At 43.3% G+C, this 20704-nt stretch overlaps 1 protein-coding gene across 1 annotated transcript in view; it reads left to right on the top strand.

The window, feature by feature from the left end:
* MYO16 (myosin XVI) overlaps window positions 1-20704 on the top strand; it is a 202436-nt gene that overhangs the window by 119049 nt on the left and 62683 nt on the right. The window contains exons 21-22 of the mRNA XM_069972945.1: window positions 3294-3446; window positions 4874-5074. Coding sequence (XP_069829046.1) covers window positions 3294-3446; window positions 4874-5074 — 354 coding nt within the window. The remainder of the gene's footprint in view (window positions 1-3293; window positions 3447-4873; window positions 5075-20704) is intronic.

A 20704-nucleotide genomic window follows, 5' to 3' on the forward strand; every position in this document is an offset into this window, starting at 1 on the left:
AAAAAAAGGAATTGCTGTAAAATGTATGCAAATGCACCCGGTCATTTCCATCTTTTGAGACGGCAGTTAACAAATTGACATTTTGATGACTTAGGATGGAGCTCTTAGTTTTCTTCAAAGTAATGTAAACATAAGCCTAGTATATGTAAGAAGAAATCTTAGCAGGATTGCCCACAATTATGTCATCAGTGAAATCATGTAGCTGCCACTCTAGATGAATTTGAAAAGCCCTCCATATTTAAAGGACTTTTCAGGCTTTATAAAATGTCCTTCTCCCCATCAATGTGTCTTTGTTTACAATGCTGTGGCAATGAAATGTCTTCTTAACACATTACCATCTCAGACATTCAGGAAACCAGTCTGGAAACAGGGCACTGGGATGGGGTTTTTGAACAAATATTTAAGGGATTTCCCAATTTATATAAAACAAATTACAGCTCGAATATATATATATATATATATATATATATATATATATATATATATATATCCTACTCTGCTATGATGTCTGGCTCTCCTAATTTCATTCTAAACACAGTAATGCAGTACCTGGGGGACTGAGACAGTGTGTCATGCAGGGAAGTAAACAGACACACATATGCAGACACTAAACTATAAAAATGAGTATGCTGTATTTTACTTGAACATGTTTAAGAGGTACAGTATTTCAACTTCAGGTTAAAAAAAAAACATTCAGTAGAAGCATATAGCATTGCTTACCTTTCTGTTGCAGTTGTGAAACCACCAAAAATCTTTTTCCTTTAGGGTGCGTTCACACCTACAGGATCTGCAGCAGATCTGCAGCAGATTTGATGCGGTGTTCAGTTATTTAAATGAAATCTGCTGCAGAAAATGAGCTGCAGATCCTGTAGGTGTGAACGCACCATTAAGGATCTTAGTTTTGTATGTCCTTGCTGTAGCTGCTGGTTGAATAGTTGTGCAGCACTACAATTCCCAAAATGCATTGCTTTCCCTTAGCATTTCATCACAGTACTTGAACCCTGTTTATTCCCCTCCCACAGAACTCCTGCCAGTTTCCCACTCAAACTGTTGCAGAACATCATATTCCTCTAAGAAATATTGCACATATATCAGCAAAGTTTATTCTCTGTCTGCTCCTTCTGTTGCATCATTCACACGTACCGACTCGCAGTGGAAATCTCGCTGCGAGTTTTGCAGCGAGATCTGCTACGAGTCAAGGTCCTGGCAGGTGTCTGTCAGTACATACTCGCAGCAGTCTGAAAGACTGCTGCGAGTATGTAATGCAGCCGCCCCCTTAACCCCCTCGGCTGCCCCTTGGCTTCCCCGCTGTCTGTATATACTTTACCTCTCTCCTTGCTGCACAGGGTCCCAGCGTCCTGCTCTCCCACCCAGCCAATTAGTGGCTCCGGCTGGGCAACACACTGATTGACTGGGCGGCAGAGCAGGACGCCGGGACCCCGTGCATTAAGGAGACAGGTAATGTATACAGACAGCGGGAGCCGATGAAGGGGTTAAGGGGACGGCTGCATTACATACTCACAGCTATCTTTCAGGACCTTCCAGGACCTTGACTCGTAGCGGATCTCGTTGCAAAACTGCTGCGAGTTGGTACGTTCACATGTACTGGATCCGCAGCGGATTTCTCGCTGCGAATTCGGGAGACCCGCTGTGGATCCCTGCCCAGTAAACTCTATGGGCAGACAAACTTGCAGCAGGATGGACATCCCGCTGCGAGTATGTCCGCAGCCGCCCCATTAACCCCCTGGCCGCCAGAGCCCATACTTCACCTGGTCCCCGCTCCGGCTTTCCTCGGGGCTCCCAATGGGCTGAGCGGGATGTGAAGACACCGGGAGCCCCGAAGAAAGCTGGAGCAGGGACCAGGTGATGTATATGCTCCGGCCGGGGGGGTTAACAGGTTAACAGGGCGGGCTGTGGACATACTTGCAGCAGGATGTGCATCCTGCTGCGATTCTGTCTGCCCATAGGGTGTGCAGGGCAGGGATCCGCAGCGGGTCTCACTGCGAATTTGCAGCCAGAAACCCGCTGCAGATCCGTAACATGTGAACGCAGCATAAGGGTGCCTTCACACCTACCAACTTGCAGCGTTAATAACACTGCGAGTCGGCTAGGTCCTGGCAGATCACTGTCATTACATACACGCAGCGGTCTGAACGACCGCTGCGTATATGTAAATCTGCAGGCCGCTTAACCCCTTCTGATGCCGGCCGGCCGCCTCCCGCTCCGCTCTGTATACATACCTCCTTGCTCCACAGGGTCCCGGCGTCCTGCTCTCGCGCCCGGCCAATCATTGTGTTGCCCTGCCGCAGCCACTGATTGGCCGGGCGGGAGAGCAGGACGCCGGGACCCCGTGGATAGAGGACAGGTAATGTATACAGAGCGGAGCGGGAGGCGTCAGGCATCAGAAGGGGTTAAGCGGCCGGCAGATTTACATACAGGCAGCGGTACATATGTATATGTGTATATGGCAGTGAGATGGTGATAAAGGCTGTAGAATAGTCCTTTAATATCAAGAAACACGTTTAAAAAGTATCTCCAACTAGCTGAAAGTCTACTGACTTGCTTGAACTGGCTAAATAGTTATGTTATATATACACAGAGCAGGAGCTGTATACAGGAGAACTAGCAGCATCAGCATGTTATATATATACACATAGCGGGAGCTGTATACAGGAGAACTGGGAAACCTGGGCCTGTTTTCTTCTCCCCCCTGTGCTTCTCTCCACCATACTGCTCCCCCCTACTTCTCTCCTGTGCTTCTCTCCACCATACTGCTCCCCCCTGCTTCTCTCCTGTGCTTCTCTCCCCCATGCTTCTCTCCTGTGCTTCTCTCCACCATGCGTCTCTCCTGTGCTTCTCTCCACCATACTTCTCTCCACCGATCACCTGGTGCTGCTATGTGATGTTTGCATGTAGGGCCCACTCTAGCGCAGGGCCCACCGGGGACTGAGCCTGGAAGGCCCCTCTGCTGCCTCAAGCCGCTTTGCAGCCAAACTGATTGCACAGATGATATGTCCGCCCTGCCTTCATATTTTGAATGTATGTGTAGGCAATTACTCTTCAGCTTATGTGCAACTGGTCTATCTTTTGTGCCTTTATGGTTTTTATCCTTATTTCACAGCTAAAGTATAATAGTAGGCTGTTACAATGTTTAGAGCAGCCTAAAAGAGAGCGTTTCTCATGTTCTGTTTCCATTCTTAATGTAAAATAGTGTATTGTTGAAATGTATAAGAATGATTTATTCTATTATTTTTCCTTTTGATATTTCCATGAAATTTTACTTGCTTTTACAGCTATGCATTAATCTGACCAATGAAAAAATCCACCAGTATATCAATGAAGTGCTGTTTCTACAAGAACAAACCGAATGTGAACAAGAGGGAGTTTCCATGGAAACCATGTATTGTCCTGGAAACCATACAACAGTACTAGATTTCTTCTTCCAGGTATTCCACTTTTTTTTTAACCCAATCCCTAGTATTATATATATTTGCAGTTCACTGCGTGCTGCACTTTAGCATGTAGAGTTTTTGTGTACATTATATTGTTGTGAAATAAATTGCTTTTATAGGAGAAAATATCCTGTAAATATGTAAATATGTTACATTTACAGTCATTCACATATACACCATATAGAAAAAAAAAATGAAATTAGGGTTTTTGCTCTGAAATTTTAGACTTTTAAGAAGATGGTAAAAGTTATCCCTTGATAACTAGCTCATCAGTGGGGGTCTGACCACTGGGACACCCAATAATGGAGCTGCAGCGCACATGTGTGACAAGTTCTCTATTCATTCTCTATGTGGCTTGCAAATATTGCCAAATGCTGGACTCGACAATGTCCATACACACAAAGTGAAGTGATGGGGATACCTTTTTGAGCTTAGAATAAACCCTCTTTAAAGTGTCACTGTCGTGAAATTTTTTTTTGCAGAAATCAATAGTCCAGGCGATTTTAAGAAACTTTGTAATTAGCCGAAAAATGCATTTTTATCATGAAAAAGCAGCTTGAAGCTCTCCCCCCGTTTTCATTGTTCTCCTATGGAGAGAGTTAAATAAAACACCAAAACAGGACAACAAAGAGTTAATCTACAAATACCTCACCCTTTATCTCCTCTGACAGTCAGCACTGACCTCTCTGAGCTTTGATTACAGCGTTCACCCAGCTCTGTGCCTGTAATCCTCTGTTATCTGCTTTCTGCTGTCGGCTAACTCCCTCCTTCCTCCTCCCCCTCCCCTCTCCCTAGGACAGACTGGGTACTTCTGATGCAACAAGTCACAATTTCCAGATTTTTTTGCAGTGGATGGAAAAGAGGAAGGAGGGGGGGACCTCGGAAAAGGGGAAAAGGCTTTTCAAATGCAGATAATGGCATATTTGGCTAATAAACCCAATTACAAAGTTTCTTAAAATCGCCTGGACTATTGATTTCTCTAAAAAAAAATACAACAGTGCCTCTTTAAGTTCTGACAGAATAGGATTTTTCCTAGATTAAAAGAAAAAAACAAAATCATTCACATATAGGTTAACTTCACACAGCGTTGTTTTATAGAAAAGAACAGACACTGATTGCAATGAAATCAGCATCCATCCTTTTCTGCAGCAGCATTGCATCAAATTCAAAGCCATGCTGCCCACTGTGTTCAGACATCGTTATTTTAACGTCTGTTCTATTTAACGGACAGTGTTATACATAGTGTGAACATATCCATATACTGGTAAGTCATGACAGGGGAAGTATTATTGATCACATTGAGAACATTATCTCACAACATTATCTCGTGTGTGTGTGTGTGTGTGTGTGTGCTGTCTTATAGTCTATGTATGTATGGTCCTATATTAATAAAACCGAACACAAATGTGCTTGTTTTTCAGAAGCCATTAGGTTTTCTGTCTATTCTAGATGAAGAAAGTCAGTCTATTCATCCTATGGAACAAAGCCTTTCCAAACGTCTTCAGTCACTCCTGGAGACATCAAATTCAAATACAGTGTATACATCAGCAAAGGATGGCAATGGCAATGTCACATCCAAGGAACAAGGCCCTGTCTTCACAATTCTGCATTATGCTGGAAGGGTAAGCTGCATCTATTGAGCAGACAAGGCCATGCACAGAGGCTGGAAACATCTCAGCATTAAGCCTAGCATGAGGCTTTGTTCTTCCTTCTCCTTTGTATAATGGTTTTGCTCACACAATAAAAAAAAAAATCTTTAGATTTCTACGGCTAAAATTTTTATTAATGGGTGTGTCACCATGTAAAATATTCATTTTCCTTTTTAATGTCTTTATTATGATAATGGATCATGAATTTAATAACCTGTTTCTTAGAGGATCCTCCTGATAAGCCGAGGGAAGAATGAGCTAATGAACTGTTTGGGTGACAGTCAATGGCTCTTTCTTAGCCTGGCACACAGTATTCTAAATCTGCTCTGACTTGTCATTTGTATAGAATCCATCTATAGCAGCAGGATGTGTGTATGTACAGTCTCCCAATAATGATCCTGCTGCCACAACATGTCTACAGTTCATTAGTGTAATATGTGTCATGGTTTGCCAGCTGAGCCAATATACTGGAATACTTGCAATACATTACTTAATATTTATCACAAACTACTATTCTTGACTTGCAGCAAGGATACCTATATGGCTCAATGTATTCATCTCACCCTGCTTTGCAATGGGTTACATGCTGTGAGGAGTGCAAATTAGAACTAAAAAAGTCAAATCTAGATTCACTTTGTTTGCAGTCAGCATTTTAGCATTTTGGCAATTTGGCATTTTAACCACCCAATACTAGCACATTTAGCAGATAGAGCAGACAAATGGTCCAGATCACTGAGAAAAGCAAAGATATTAACAAATACATATTCCATATTTGATCTGAATGTGTTGATATAGAGAGAAGAGGGATTGCATAGATCAGATGCTGTGTAGTAGCAGTAGTAATAATAATAATAATAATAATAATAATAATTATTATTATTATTATTATTATAGTATTAGGCTATGTTCACACACCGTATATTTTTGTAAAACCACGGCTTCATAGTGTGCAGTGAGGAGTTCTGATGCGAAAACCATGTCAGTGCACACTGTGGAGTGAGTGCCCCTGGCCCCTCGCTCTATAGTGTGCTGTGGAGAGTTCTGATGTAGGCGCACACGGATGTGCCTGCATCAGATCTCTGCGACCAGAAAGATCATCTGGCCGGTAGTGCAGTACCCGTCAGGATGATCTTTTTAGAGACCGGCTGGGTCACAGAACGGCCAGTCTCTTACGTTGTGTGAACATAGCCTTGTAGTGTAACACCAACTTTTGCAACAGTGTAAAGGCCTTTTTTTCTAAGGTAAGATTAAGTTCATACTGCACTGGGCTTTATGTTCTGTGTATATGAAATGCTGGGAAATTCTCCTTTTTCATACATGTAAACTTTGTGACTTTTTTTTTAGCCCAAATGTATGCCAAAAACAATTTGACTGCGTTGACTGGTATAGATTGAAATAGATTTACCCCTTCTGTATTGCAAATTGCATCAATACAAATAAATGAATACAACTGAATGCAAAAATAAGGAAGCGTCAGGGTGTGGGTTGATATGGCAGTCAGGGACAGATGTTTGCATCTAAAAAGGCATGCAGATGTACACATTTAGAGTATTACATCATGCTGTAAAACACAGCTATACTTACGTGAAATCCAGGTCCAGTATCCTAAAGGCAGCTTTTTAGTCTTGTGCTGGTTGAAAAAAAAAAGACTAAAGACATAAAGTCTCGGCTAGTACAGAGAGTCACAGCTCAATGTGCTCATCAATCACTACTGCCTTCTCTCTGTGAGCACACAGATGACCTGGGAAACATGGAACTTCCTGTGTTTAGACCCTGTGAGAAAAAAAAAACAGTCAGAACACAGGAAGTGCCATGTTTCCCATGATAACGAAAAAGAATAATGAATGTATATTGCAAACTTGCTTTATATCACATCTACTGTTGATTTGAATTTTGAAAGTTATAACAACAGTGACACTTTAAGTAATGTATATGTCTGGAAAACGGGGGGAACTGAAAATTTTTGTGACCTAAGGGAATAAACATTTAGCTGTTTTCAACATCACAAAAGTAGGATCATCAGCTAACTTTGTCCTAGGTTTCTGTTGTTAGTTCTCACTTTCAAGATTTGCATCTATGTTTACTTTTTGCATTTATCTATTGTCTTCCTACAAATGTTTCCTTTATTTCCCAGCAAGAACAATAAAAGATGCTCTGACTACATTAATTGACTACAATAATTAATAATAATAATAATAATAATAATAATTATTATTATTACATAGAGCCAACATAAATTGCAGCATCTTGCAATTTCAAGGGCACGTATACAGACAATTAGCTTACAATCTATAAAGGTAAGGGTATAAGGCTAAGTTGGGTGATTAATTAGGGAATCAGCCCAGAGAACTGATGCAGCACGAGTGAAAGTCTTAACCCCTTCGGGACCAGGCTAATTTTCGTTTTTGCGTTTTCGTTTTTTTCGTCCTTGTGCTTAAAAGGCCATAGCACTTGCATTTTTACACCTACAGACCCACATGAGCCCTTATTTTATGCGTCACTAATTGTACTTTGCAATGACATGCTGAATTTTTGCATAAAGTACACTGCGAAACCAGAAAAAAATTCAAAGTGTGGTGAAATTGAAAAAAAAAATGCATTTCTTTTATTTGGGGGAATGTCTTTTTACGCCATTCTCCCTGGGATAAAACTGACTTGTTAAGCATGTTCCTCAAGTCGTTACGATTAAAACGATATATAACATGTATAACTTATATTGTATCTGATGGCCTGTAAAAAATTCAAACCATTGTTAACAAATATACGTTCCTTAAAATCGCTCTATTCCCAGGCTTATAGCGCTTTTATCCTTTGGTCTATGGGGCTGTGTGAGGTGTCATTTTTTGCGCCATGATGTTTACTTTCTATCGATACCTTGATTGCGCATATATGACTTTTTGATCGCTTTTTATTACATTTTTTCTGGATTTGATGCGACCAAAAATGCGCAATTTTGGACTTTGGGATTTTTTTGCGCTGACGCCGTTTACCGTACGAGATCAGGAATGTGATAAATTAATAGTTCGGGCGATTATGCACGCGGCGATAGCAAACATGTTTATTTATTTATTTACTTTTATTTAAAACCTGGGAAAAGGGGGGTGATTCAGACTTTTATTAGGAGAGGGGGCTTTTTACTAATAACAACACTTTTTTTTTTTTTATACACATATACTAGAAGCCCCCCTAGGGGACTTCTAGTATATACACTTTGATCTCTCATAGAGATCTCTGCAGCATAGATATGCTGCAGAGATCCATGAGATAGGCACTCGTTTACTTCCGGCTGCTGCAGCCGGAAGTAAACGAGTGCCGAGCCGGGGACAGCGCCATCTTGGAGCGGTCCCCGGCCGGCTTCAGTAACAGAGATCGCTCCTCTGCCACTAGACACCAGGGATAAGCTGCGTCCGGTTTGACAGCTGCATCTGATTACTGTATTAGCGGGCACGGCGATCGGACCATGCCCGCTAATACCGGCGGTCCCGGGCTACAAGCGGCACCCAGGACCGCCGCGGTTCAGAGCGGGGTCGCCGCGCGGCCCTGCTCTGAACGCCCGCACCCGCGCAAGGACGTACAGTTACGTCCTTGTGCGGGAAAGGGTAAAAGACAGGAGTGAAAGTGTCTGGATTATGGAGGATACCCTACCTGATACCCTACCTGCCTTATGTTCCCTCCATACCCTCTCCCCATCTCCCTTCCCATTAACTATTTTGGCCTGACTGTATTCACCTGCATGACTATCCACGATATCCCTCTAGCACAGATGTCTAGTTTATACCATATACCGCCGTCCAGATGGATGGAACCCCCTCCCCTGTAATACCAGGATTTTCTGCTATAATGTTATGTATACCAGCATGTGCCCTTTATTTGATATATGCATACCTATGTATAGTGATATATATACTACAGGGATCCCTATTGATGCATACCTTGAGATACCAATTTTATTTATACCAATTGATGCTACTATCCATCAGCTGTATATTTAGTCCACTATGTATCTAGGCTTCATGATTACCTTAGGATTACTACATGATGTCCTTTTTACTTATTCTATGTACTATGATCAGGCACTTATGTATATATTTTCTCTTCACAGCGACGTTGAAAAAGACCAAGGTTTGGTCGAAACGTCACCAGTCGCCTTAAAATAAGCTATTTTTGCTTTTGCGCTACTATTGTGTATATGCCTGGCTTTGTTCCCATCACGCTGTCTAATAAACTATAAACTAATTTGCATGAAAAGAGTGCTACGGAGTTTTTCTATTACTATATATTGGGGTTACCAACCCGTCCGTGAAAAGCACCTACAACCAACACCCGTTGTGCACCCTTTTCTTCTTCTACTTGGATTATGGAGGATGTCAGTCTTAAATTATTGGCAGATCATAGAGTAGGGGCTCTTTTACACGAAAAGATAGTTTGGTTTTAAACAATAATCTTTCTGTGTGTATGCAGGCAACAATCAACGACTAATGAAAATGTGTTTGTATGTCGTTGACCGCATCTTTTGAGTCGACGATAAAATCATTGTTAATTGTTCACTAAACGTTTGCAAATCTTTCATTGTATGTACACATCATTCATTTGTAAATACAAACATTCCTATACTAGAGTATACTAGATCATTACGATCATAATTGCAATTGTAACTAAATGGTCAATGATTTCAGGTTATTCCCAAAAGCACTTGTTTGCAATCGTTTCGCGTTAATCTGTGGAAATAAAAAATCGCTTAGTCTAATAGAGCACAAGGTGTAGGGTGGCAGAGAAAGGATGGAGGAGATGTAGGGAGGTGCAGCACTGGGGAGAGCTTTCTGGGAGGAAAGAGAGGAGTTTAAATCATACTCTGAGCTGAATGTTTAAAGGGGTTGGCCACTTTATAGTAAAATTGCTCAGTGTACAGTATTAGTAACTGTACTCACTGTATATACTGACAACAGCTCCTTGTGTACATCATAGAGCTAATATCAGACTCCCCTCCTCCAGGCTGGGCTGCCCTGCTCTGTGGTGTTTGGTCCATAAGATTGCTTACATGGAGAAGAATGTGACCAAGCCCCGCCCCCCAGTGTCCACCACTGAGCCTGTATATGTCTATGGAGAACACAGTGGACAAGGCATGGTCACATGCTCCTCCATGTCGGCCATTTTATGGACTGAAACAAAACAGAGGAGGGCACCACAGCATAGTGTAGGGGAGTCTGATTTTAGCTCTATGAGGTTCACAGGGAGCTGCTGTCAGTATATACATTGAGTACACTTACTAATACTTTGTACTGACCTTTTTTACTATAAAGTGGCCAACCCCTTTAAACATTGAAGTGACTGGCACATGGGGGTTGCGTCATAAGGCCAGTTTCCGAGTAAAATAATTTTAACAAATCTCTTTTGGTTTGGATTAAAACCTTATGAATCCTGAAGGATTCCACTTAAAGGGGTATTCCAGGGAAAATCAATAATTTAGCAAAGGAAAGGGTTAACCAAGGTTAACACTTTCCTAATATACTTACCTGTTGTTTTTTGGCCCCCCCAAGGAGATCTCCGGTCCGGTCACGTGATCTTGCAGCTTGTGGCTCGGATCCTCTTCTCCTTCCGGTTCGGTGACGTCACCCGGCCGGCGTCGCTCTCCGTCTCATTAGCAGCAGAGCACTGAACCCTGACTGGCTTGGTAGCGTGCAGCCAATCAGGGTTCAGTGCTCTGCATCCCCACACGCTTCAGAGTGGGGGTCCCCCGAGGGTGCAGTAAATTATCAGGGGTCGTCGGGCTCAGTGCCGGTCACCAGTTACATGGGCCGGCACTGCACTACAGCAGGTGAATGCGGGGTCTGGGGTCAATCATCACTCCGCAGACCCCCCCCCCCACCTTGTCAGCGATGCCGACCGAGTCCCGGGAGGGGATGCGGCGGGCGGCATTACTTCATTCATAGCTACCAGACACCCGGCTGCCCGCCGCATCCCCTCCCCCCAGGGACTCAGGGTCGGCATCGGTGGGGAAGTAATGTGTATCGGCTGCTGATCCCCCCGGCCGCCCTTCCTGTGTCCCTGTCAGAGATCACTCACCCCCACCCCCGGAGCGTGCTGCTGGCCCCGATCTCTGCACTGGTCTGAAGCACCTGTACTCAGCTGACAGGCTCTGTGTACGGGGCAAGAAATCTCTCCTGCCTCACTCACACAGAGCCTGTCAGCTGAGTACAGGTGCCTGAGACCAGTGCAGAGATCGGGGCCAGCAGCACGCTCCAGGGGGTGGGGGTGAGTGATCTCTGACAGGGACACAGGGAGGAGGGGGGAAGTCCTGCAAAGTAATATGTATTTGCTGCTGATCCCCCCTGGCCCCCCTCCCTGTGTCCCTGTCAGAGATCACTCACTCCCGGAGCGTGCTGCTGGCCCCGATCTCTGCACTGGTCTGAAGTTCAGACCAGTGCAGAGATCGGAGCCAGCAGCAACTCTGAAGCACCTGTACTCAGCTGACAGGCTCTGTGTGACTGAGGCAGGAGAGATTACTTGCCCCGTACACAGAGCCTGTCAGCTGAGTACAGGGGCTTCAGACCAGTGCAGAGATCGGGCCAGCAGCACGCTTCGGGGGTGGGGGTGAGTGATCTCTGACAGGGACACAGGGAGGGGGGGCGGGGGGATCAGCAGCCGATAAACATTACTTCCCCACCGATGCCGACCCTGAGTCCCTGGGGGGAAGGGATGCGGCGGGCGGCAGGCGGCCGGGTGTCTGGTAGCTATGAATGAAGTAATGCCGCCCGCCGCATCCCCTCCCGGGACTCGGTCGACATCGCTGACAAGGTGGGGGGGGTTCTGCGGAGTGATGATTGACGCCAGACCCCGCATTCACCTGCTGTAGTGCAGTGCCGGCCCGTGTAACTGGTGACCGGCACTGAGCCCGACGACCCCTGATAATTTACTGCAGCCTCAGGGGACCCCCACTCTGAAGCGTGTGGGGATGCAGAGCACTGAACCCTGATTGGCTGCACGCTACCAAGCCAGTCAGGGTTCAGTGCTCTGCTGCTAATGAGACGGAGAGCGACGCCGGCCGGGTGACGTCACCGAACCGGAAGGAGAAGAGGATCCGAGCCACAAGCTGCAAGATCACGTGACCGGACCGGAGATCTCCTTGGGGGGGGGCAAAAAACAACAGGTAAGTATATTAGGAAAGTGTTAACCTTGGTTAACCCTTTCCTTTGCTAAATTATTGATTTTCCCTGGAATACCCCTTTAAGTTTGCGCTGAGCGATAAATTTTAGTGTCATGCAAAAAGGTGTTTTCACGCTCATCACCTATTGCTTTAACTTTTACAAGAGTTTTATTGGTTGGCTGAATGAGCAGTTCTAGGAACGCCTGTTGCTGGTCGGCCTATGTAAAAAGGCTTTTACCTAAAATATGGTTAATCAGACAAAAAGAGATGCTATTGTTGTTAAAAATACTGTTAATAATAGAAATTGATAAGTCATAATGTGAACACTGTCTGGTATAATGATAATATTGTTCAACGTGTTTTATGCATTTACTATCAAATTATGCTAATAAATATTCTAAAAGGAATTTATTGTGTGTGAGTTGCGGGAAATGACTTTCCTGACTGGGGATACTTTGGGAGTTGGTACATGAATAGCTTTCACTGTAGTTTAACTTTCAGGAAATAATTGCCAGCAAATAACTGGCTTCGGGGATATTTTTTCCTTTTGCAAGCCCTGTTAATTAATATTTCTTGGATCCTTGTGACAATCACATGATACATTCCAGACTTGTGTTGTTCAACCTTGTCTTTGTTTTGCTGCTAAGATATTTTTAAGTATTTCTTAGAATACACTGGAGGGTTTGGTCAATGACATGCCCATAAGCTTAATGCCAGAGCTAAATGAAATAAGATGTTATCATAGCACTATTTTCTAAGAAAAAGCAGTGCACACATTGTATGAAAAAAAAAAAAAAACTGCTGTAATATTAATCATGAAATGTGGTATACAATGTGTGCACTGATGGCTCCTTTCCATGGAATTTAATAAAACATATATTAGATTAAAAAATACAGCTTTTCATACTTTGTTTTCTTTTGTGTGTTTTTATTTTACAGTTTGTGCCTTAGATTTTTGTAAAAGAAATTTCACCTTGAAGGGAATGTCAGAAAGTGACCTATCGTTTAAATAATGTTGAACATGTTGTTGTTGTTGTTGTTTTAATCCCTTAACGACATCCGGCATAAATATACGCCCCCGCAGGGTGGGCTTTAACGCAAACGAGACAGCACCAATCCCCATTAGTGTTCCCACCAAAGATGGCGCCGATGCCACCCCCACGATCGCCGTGATAGGACGGCCAGTACCGGCCGGCCCATCATGGGGATCAAACTGTAAAAAAACAGTTTTGTCGTGCTCTGCACCCCTCAGCTAGGTAGCTGAGGGGTGCAGAACAGGTGTTTGTGGTGCAGGTGTACCATACTCACCTGATCTGGACGTCCGGAGCGACGATCTGCGGTCCGCGCCGTCCTCGCGTCTTCTTCGCTTCACTTCCGGGTTCGGTCGTCCAGCGTCGGAAATCTTCGGAAACGCTCGGGTCCTCGGGTTCGGCGGGTCTCGGCAATCTCCGGCAGCGTCGCTCTACTGCCCCGTAGCGGCTGATCAGTGAATATCATTCACTGATCAGTTGCTTTGGGTTAAAAAGCTTTTTTTTTTTTTTTTTCCAATTTTTTTTTCTTTTTTTGCGCCCTAACGCCGCTGAGTGCTGATCAGCATCACACGTAAGTGCGCCGCTGATCAGCAACTCCTCCTTTTTGGCGTAGGGGCGTTTTTCCCCCCTATATCCTACCGCCACTGTCTGCTGATAAGTGCCGCACATAAGTGCGGCATTTATCAGCAGCTCCTTTCTTGGCGAAGGGATATTTTTTCTTACTGCCAAAAAAACACGTAAAAAACACTACACTACATGAAATAAAGTTTTACACTACACCACTACACATTTACATACCCCATATACTAGTCCCGGTATAAAGATGGCCCCCAGGGTGTTTTCGGTGTCGGACGCATACGTTATTATTGCCTCCGACACCGAAACAGCCAGTGAGGATGAATGGGGGGATCCTTCTTTCCTCCATTCATCCTCATCATCCTCATCATCCAGTGACGTGTCTGGGGGGTAGCGTAGCGTACTCTGCCCCCCAGACACGTCTTTTCCGCCAGTACCGTCCCAATAAGAGATAACGGTATGGCATGAAATTCTTCAAACTCTGAGAGAGTACCTCAGGGTACACTTACAGATCCAGGGTACGTGCACACTGCGGAATGGCGAAGGATAACCCTTTGTGCATTCCGCAGCTGGCACCCGCCGGCGGACTGATGGAGGCGAGCGTCTCCACCCGAGTCATAGACTCCATTCTATGCACGGGGGGATTCCGTCGTCTGTCCAAAGAATGAAAACATTGGACAGAGGGAAGAATCCGCCCGTGCATATAATGGAGTGTGACACGAGCTGAGACGAGCGCGCCTCCATCAGTCCGCCGGCGGGTGCCAGCTGCGGAATGCACAAAGGGTTATCTGTCGTGATTCCGCAGTGTGCACGTACCCTTAAAGTGTATGTAGGAAGGGACACCCAAATCCAGCCCCAGATGCCCCCTCCTCGGAACAAGTGGGAAGATCGTCCGGGAACTGATCTTCCCACTGCTGGATAAAGGTCACCACCCGTACGGGGATGACTTTTATACCAGCACCCCCTCTTCCGGTCCCTCGCTGCCTGAGCTACTGTAGCTTGCGGCACGATCCGTAAATATCAGAAGTAGTAATAAAGCCCTAATATTTAGCAGCCATGGAGCGGACCCAGCGCTTCTGGATATGAAGGACCCCGTATCGCACCAGGACAACATTCTCTAGGTGACGTCCCCCACACTGGAGAATGGGAGACCCCAGAAGAAGTGCAGAGTGTGGCATAACAGGGGGATCAGGAAGGACGCCATTTTCTAGTGTGACGCCTGTCCTGATCCCCCCGGCCTCTGCATACTGGATCGCTTTAAGGCATACCACACGTCATTGGGGTTCTACATTATCTAAATTCTGTCCCTTATTCCTATTTCAGGGGTGACGTTGATCCGGGGATTATTCTGATCGCCATTATGGAGTCGGGAAGGAATTTTTCCCCTGTGAGGAGGCTACTGTCGTCTGCCTCACGAGGGTTTTTTTGCCTTCCTCTGGATCAACACAGGTTGAATTTGATGGACACCTGTCATTTTCAACCTTATAAACTAATAATTTGCCTAATACCCCCAAATAAATTAGAATGGTCCCTTTTCCCCAGCTAAATAGGTATGGCCGCCATTCCCATTAGAGGATGCCATGATGTAATTACAAAGCCTCTGTGCGGCCAGGACAGTAGAAACCCCTCACAAGTGACCCCATTCTGGAAACTACACCCCATAAGGAATCTAAGGAGGGGGCAGTGGGGATATGGCCCCCTGTTGACGGCCACATTTGGGCCGTGAAAATGAAAAAAAATTATTTTTTATTTTCATGGTACATGTTCCACTTATGTGCCCGTCACCAGTGGGGTCCATATGCTCACTGTACCCCTTGTTAGATTCCTTATGGGGTGTAGTTTCCAGAATGGGGTCACTTTTGGGGGGTTTCTACTGTCCTGGCAGCACAGGAGCACATGGTGCTCTGTCCCTTTGGTGGCTTGCCCTCTGCCCATATGGCACATTATATCCACATGTGGGGTATTTTCGTACTCAGGGGAAATTACCCTACACGTTTTGTGTTCACTTTCTTTTTTAACCCCTTGTGGAAAAGGAAAAAATCAAGGCTAGACCAACATTTAGTGTAAAAAATGTTTAATTTTTACACTAAATCATTGATCTTGTCTTGATTTTTTCATTTTCACAAGGGGTTAAAAGATAAAAAAAAACACTAAATGTGTAAAGCAATTTCCCCTGAGTATGGAAATACCTGACATGTGGACATAAAGCGCCATGCGGGTGCAGGGTAAGCCTCCAAAGGGAAGGAACGCCATTTGGCTTTTTGAGGCTGGATTTGACTGGAATGGATTTCGAGGGGCCATGTTGCATTTAAAAGGCCCCTGTGTTGCCAAGACAGTTGAACCCCCCCACAAGTGACCCCATTATGGAAACTACACCCCTCAGGGAATGTAACAAGGGGTGTAGTGAGCATATGGACCTCACTGGTGACGGGCACAAATGTGGAACAATATGGCGTGAAAATGAAATATTACATTTTTTACACTATAATGTTGGTTTAGCCTTAAATTTTTCATTTTCACAAGGGGTTAAAAGAGAAAAAAACACACAAAATGTGTAGAGCAATTCCCCCTGAGTCCGTAAATACCCCACATGTGGACATAAAGCGCCATGTGGGCGCAGGGCAAGCCTCCGAATGGAAGGAGCGCCATTTGGATTTTGAAGGCTGGATTTGGCCAGAATGGATGATGAACGCCATGTCGCATTTACAGAGCCCTCGTGCTGCCAAAACACTGGAAACCCCCCACAAGTGACCCCATTCTGGAAACTACACCCCTCAAGGAATCTAACAAGGGGTTCAGTGAGGATATGGACCCCTTGATGACGGCCACATTTGTGCCGTGAAAGTGAAAAAATGAAATTTTTCCCTTTCACGTCACATTGTTTCACACTTGTGCCCGTCACCAGTGGGGTCCATATGCTCACTGAACCCCTTGTTAGATTCCTTAAGGGGTGTAGTTTCCAGAATGGGGTCACTTGTGGGGGTTTCCAGTGTTTTGGCAGCACAAGGGCTCTGTCAATGCGACGTGGCCCTTGAAATCCATTCCAGTAAAATCCAGCTTGCAAAGGCCAATTGGCGCTCCTTCCCTTTGGAGGCTCGTCCTGCGCCCGCTTGGCACTTTGTGTCCAAATGTGGGGTATTTCTGTACTCGGGAGAAACTGCGCTACATGTTTCGTGTTTTTTTTTTCTTTTATCCCCTTGTAAAAATGAAAAATGAATGCTAGAACAACATTTTAGTGTAAAAAATAGAATTTTTCCTTTTTTACACCACATTGTTCTGAAAATGCTCACCGCACCGCTTGTTACATTCCTTGAGGGGTGAAGTTTTCTAAATGGTGTCCCTTTAGGGGTGTTTTTTAGGTTTTGGCACCCCAGAGCCTCTGCCAACCTGAAGTGGTACGGTCAAAAATGACCAAATATAACGGAGGCGTTGAAATTCACTAGGCGCTCCCTTATATCTGAGGCTTGTGGTTGCGTCAAATAGCGCAATAGGGCCACATATGGGGTATTTATATAAACTACAGAAACGGGGCAATCAATATTGGGGTGCATTTCTCTGGTAATAGGTTTATCATTATGAAAGATATTGGATTACAATAAAATCTCTGCACAGAAAATAAAAATTTTCAAATTTCTTACACACTTCGCTTCATTTCTGTGACTCCCCTAAAGGGTTAAAAAACTTTCTGGATGTGCTTTTGCAGAGTTTGGGGGGTGCAGTTTCTGAAATGGGGTGCTTTGTGGGGCTTTCTAACATACAGGCCCCTCAAATACACTTTGAACTTGAACAGGTCCCTAAAAATATCTGATTTTGAAATTTTACAGAAAATTTGGAAAATTGCTGCTAATGTTTTAAGCTTCCTATTGTCTAAAAAAAATGAAATATAGTTTAATAAATGCCGCCAACATAAAGTAGACATGTTGCTAATGCTATTTAGTATATTATTTATGTGGCATAACCATTTTCTGTATAACCAGAAAGGTTTCAAAGTTTGAAAAATGCATTTTTTCACAATTTTTCACGTTATTTTGGTGTCTTTCATAAAGATTCATTATGAGTATCGACTCCATTTTATCATAAATGTAAAGTACAATATGTCACGAGAAAACAGTCTCAGAATCGTCCGGATAGGTAAAAGCATCCCGAAGTTATTAATGAATAAAGTGACACTGGTCATATTCATAAAATTTGTCTCTGTCCTTAAGGCCATTTCAGGCTCTGTCCTTAAGGGGTTAATCTTTGGTGACATTGTTTATAATTTCCATTTTTCTTTCTATATAATAAAGTAACCCTGAAATCTTGCTGGTTTTATTCTCACCACTGGGGTTCAAACTAAGCTGAGACTTCCTTTTTATGTCTGTAGTGATTAGTGGATGATGCTGTAAAGTGATCTGCACAGCATTGCATCGATCTGTGACACATGTAGATAGAGGAGGCAATAGCAGCTCCCTGTGGAATGACATCAGTGATGTTTCAAATTCATCCCAAGTGGAATCTGTCTATTGAGGTCTATGTCCATCAGTTTTGGTGTAAAGCATGTCGCTAAATGCTGTTAAAAATATCTCAGGCAAGATGGCAGCCCCCATAACAATGTACAAAAAGTGAAATAGAAAAAATGACAGCAGAAAATAAAAACTGATTAGAATAAAATAACTTTTTTTTTTTAATCTGACTTTATTCAGTTAAAGAAAATTTAGGTGATATATGCCCTTTAAGGCTATGTTCACACACCATAAAATAAAAGTAAAGTATGACCATATGTCCAATAAAATTATATGCTCGGTCAGTGGAAAATTGGCTGGCAGTGCACGCACAGAATAATAGCTGTAATTGATTATTACTAGAGATAAACAAATTTATAACAATAACAAAGCAAATCCCTCCTTTACCTTAGCAGTTCTCTCAACTTAGTACCGCTCTGTGGTGCTCCTCCCTGGATGCTTGAAAAAGCTGGATCCAGTCCTGGGAAACATCTTATTTTCTCGGGACTGGATGCAGCTTTTCCAGGCACCCAGAGTGGAGCGGCACTGAGTTGAAAAGCAACCAGCTGATAAGCCGACTGCCGAACTAAGTGATTTGCTTCATTATAACTTTAAATTTGCTCATCTCAAATAGTAGCTCATTATTTCCAACCTATTTTTGCAAAGTACAACCTTTTTTTTTTTTCTATTTTTCACCTGTCATTATGTTTTTAGAGTGTGGGGGTAAATCTGAGTAAGTAGAAGAAACTGAAGCAAACATGGGAAGACCTAACAAACTCCATGCAGCTATTGTCCCTGGTTAGATTTAAATCCTGGGATACAGCTCTGCAATGCAATAGCACCAACCATTGAGCTGCGATGATGTACCACGCAAATTCTTTATTACCTATGAAGTACTTATTTGTTTTATATGGGGGAGGATGATCACAGCTCAACATTGTCTGTACCACTTCCTAATCAACAGCTGTAATTAATGTTATAAACTGATGACACTGTTAGCTGTTAGATCAAAGAGACACATGGTACCTTTAATATATCCAGCTGTGCTTCCGTGATGTAAAAAAGTGTTTTTTATGTGGTACAAAGAATCAAAGTGGCTTTTCCAAGCTCCTGAAAAGATTAAAGCAAAAATACATGCTTGTTCTCCCTCCCTGCTTAATTGACACTTGGAAGCTTAACCCCAAGCAGGGCCAGGTGTGAAAGGGGGAGTATAGAGATGTTACAGCTTGCTGCACCTCATGAGCTTGGAAAAGACTTTTCATACTATTGAATAAGAACATTTTCCTACATTCTGGAAGCACAGATGGATATTTGAAAAGAACCATGTGTCTTCTTGTCCGAGCAGAATCTAACAGTGTCAACAGTTTGGTATGTGAATTGCAACTGACAGATTCCTTTTAAAGTGGACTTATCAAATTTAACCTGCTGATATGAGCCCACTGCACAGGAGACGCAGAGAAGGAAGGTACTGTATATCTCTTACCTTCCTCCTCTGCACTATTACAGTGCACTTAGTAGTTTGCGACATGGCTATGAGGGTGAGCAGTGCTCTTAACGGGTGCTCCTAGCATGCTGTGGAGCAAACCACTAACTGCACCAGAATGGCGCAGAGGAGATATGTATCTTAACCTTCCTGCTCACCATCTCCTGTGCAGTAGGGACATATAGTTCCCCTTTAAGTTAGTTATGGACATTATATGTTATTTGGTAGATTCCTCCAATTTCAAAAGGGCTCATCAACAATTTAATTTCTTTAGGACCTGGTAGACAGTAATTTCTATGACATCTTTTAGGAGAAACAAAGATAAAAAATGTTTGCTCCTCATACACCTGAGCCCTGCATATATCGTTTTTACAATGTCTCTCCCACATTCATAAATAATCTGAGACATGTTAACTAAGATAAAGTAAGGAATAGCCTTTTAATGCTTTCATATGCTCTTCTTCATTTCACATTCCATTCACATTGTGACCATTTTAGCTATTCTAGATTTTATCAATACATCATGATTCCTCTATCTTTTTACCCACTAGAGAAAATGTTTTTTTTTTTTTAAAATAAGGGATTACAGTAATATGTTATTACAGCCTAGAACACTCTAATTTCTAATAGTGTCTGATTTAATTTTTACATATTTTTTTTCAATAAACTGGGCTAGCGTACATGAACTCTATCACGTTATGTTCCATTGGACAACAGAATTCTATTACAAATGTACAGGCGTACTAAAAATCATAAAGTGTTCCTTGATGGTAATAAGGCCCTTTGGTTTAAAGCTATGTTCACACATGGTAAAAAAAAAAGAAAGCAAGATATTTTCAATGTTATAATGCACTCGAGAAATCGTCAGGCAGTATTATGCTTTTATCT

Source organism: Dendropsophus ebraccatus, chromosome 5 (assembly GCF_027789765.1).
Source record: "Dendropsophus ebraccatus isolate aDenEbr1 chromosome 5, aDenEbr1.pat, whole genome shotgun sequence".
NCBI classification, from domain to species: Eukaryota; Metazoa; Chordata; class Amphibia; order Anura; family Hylidae; genus Dendropsophus; species Dendropsophus ebraccatus.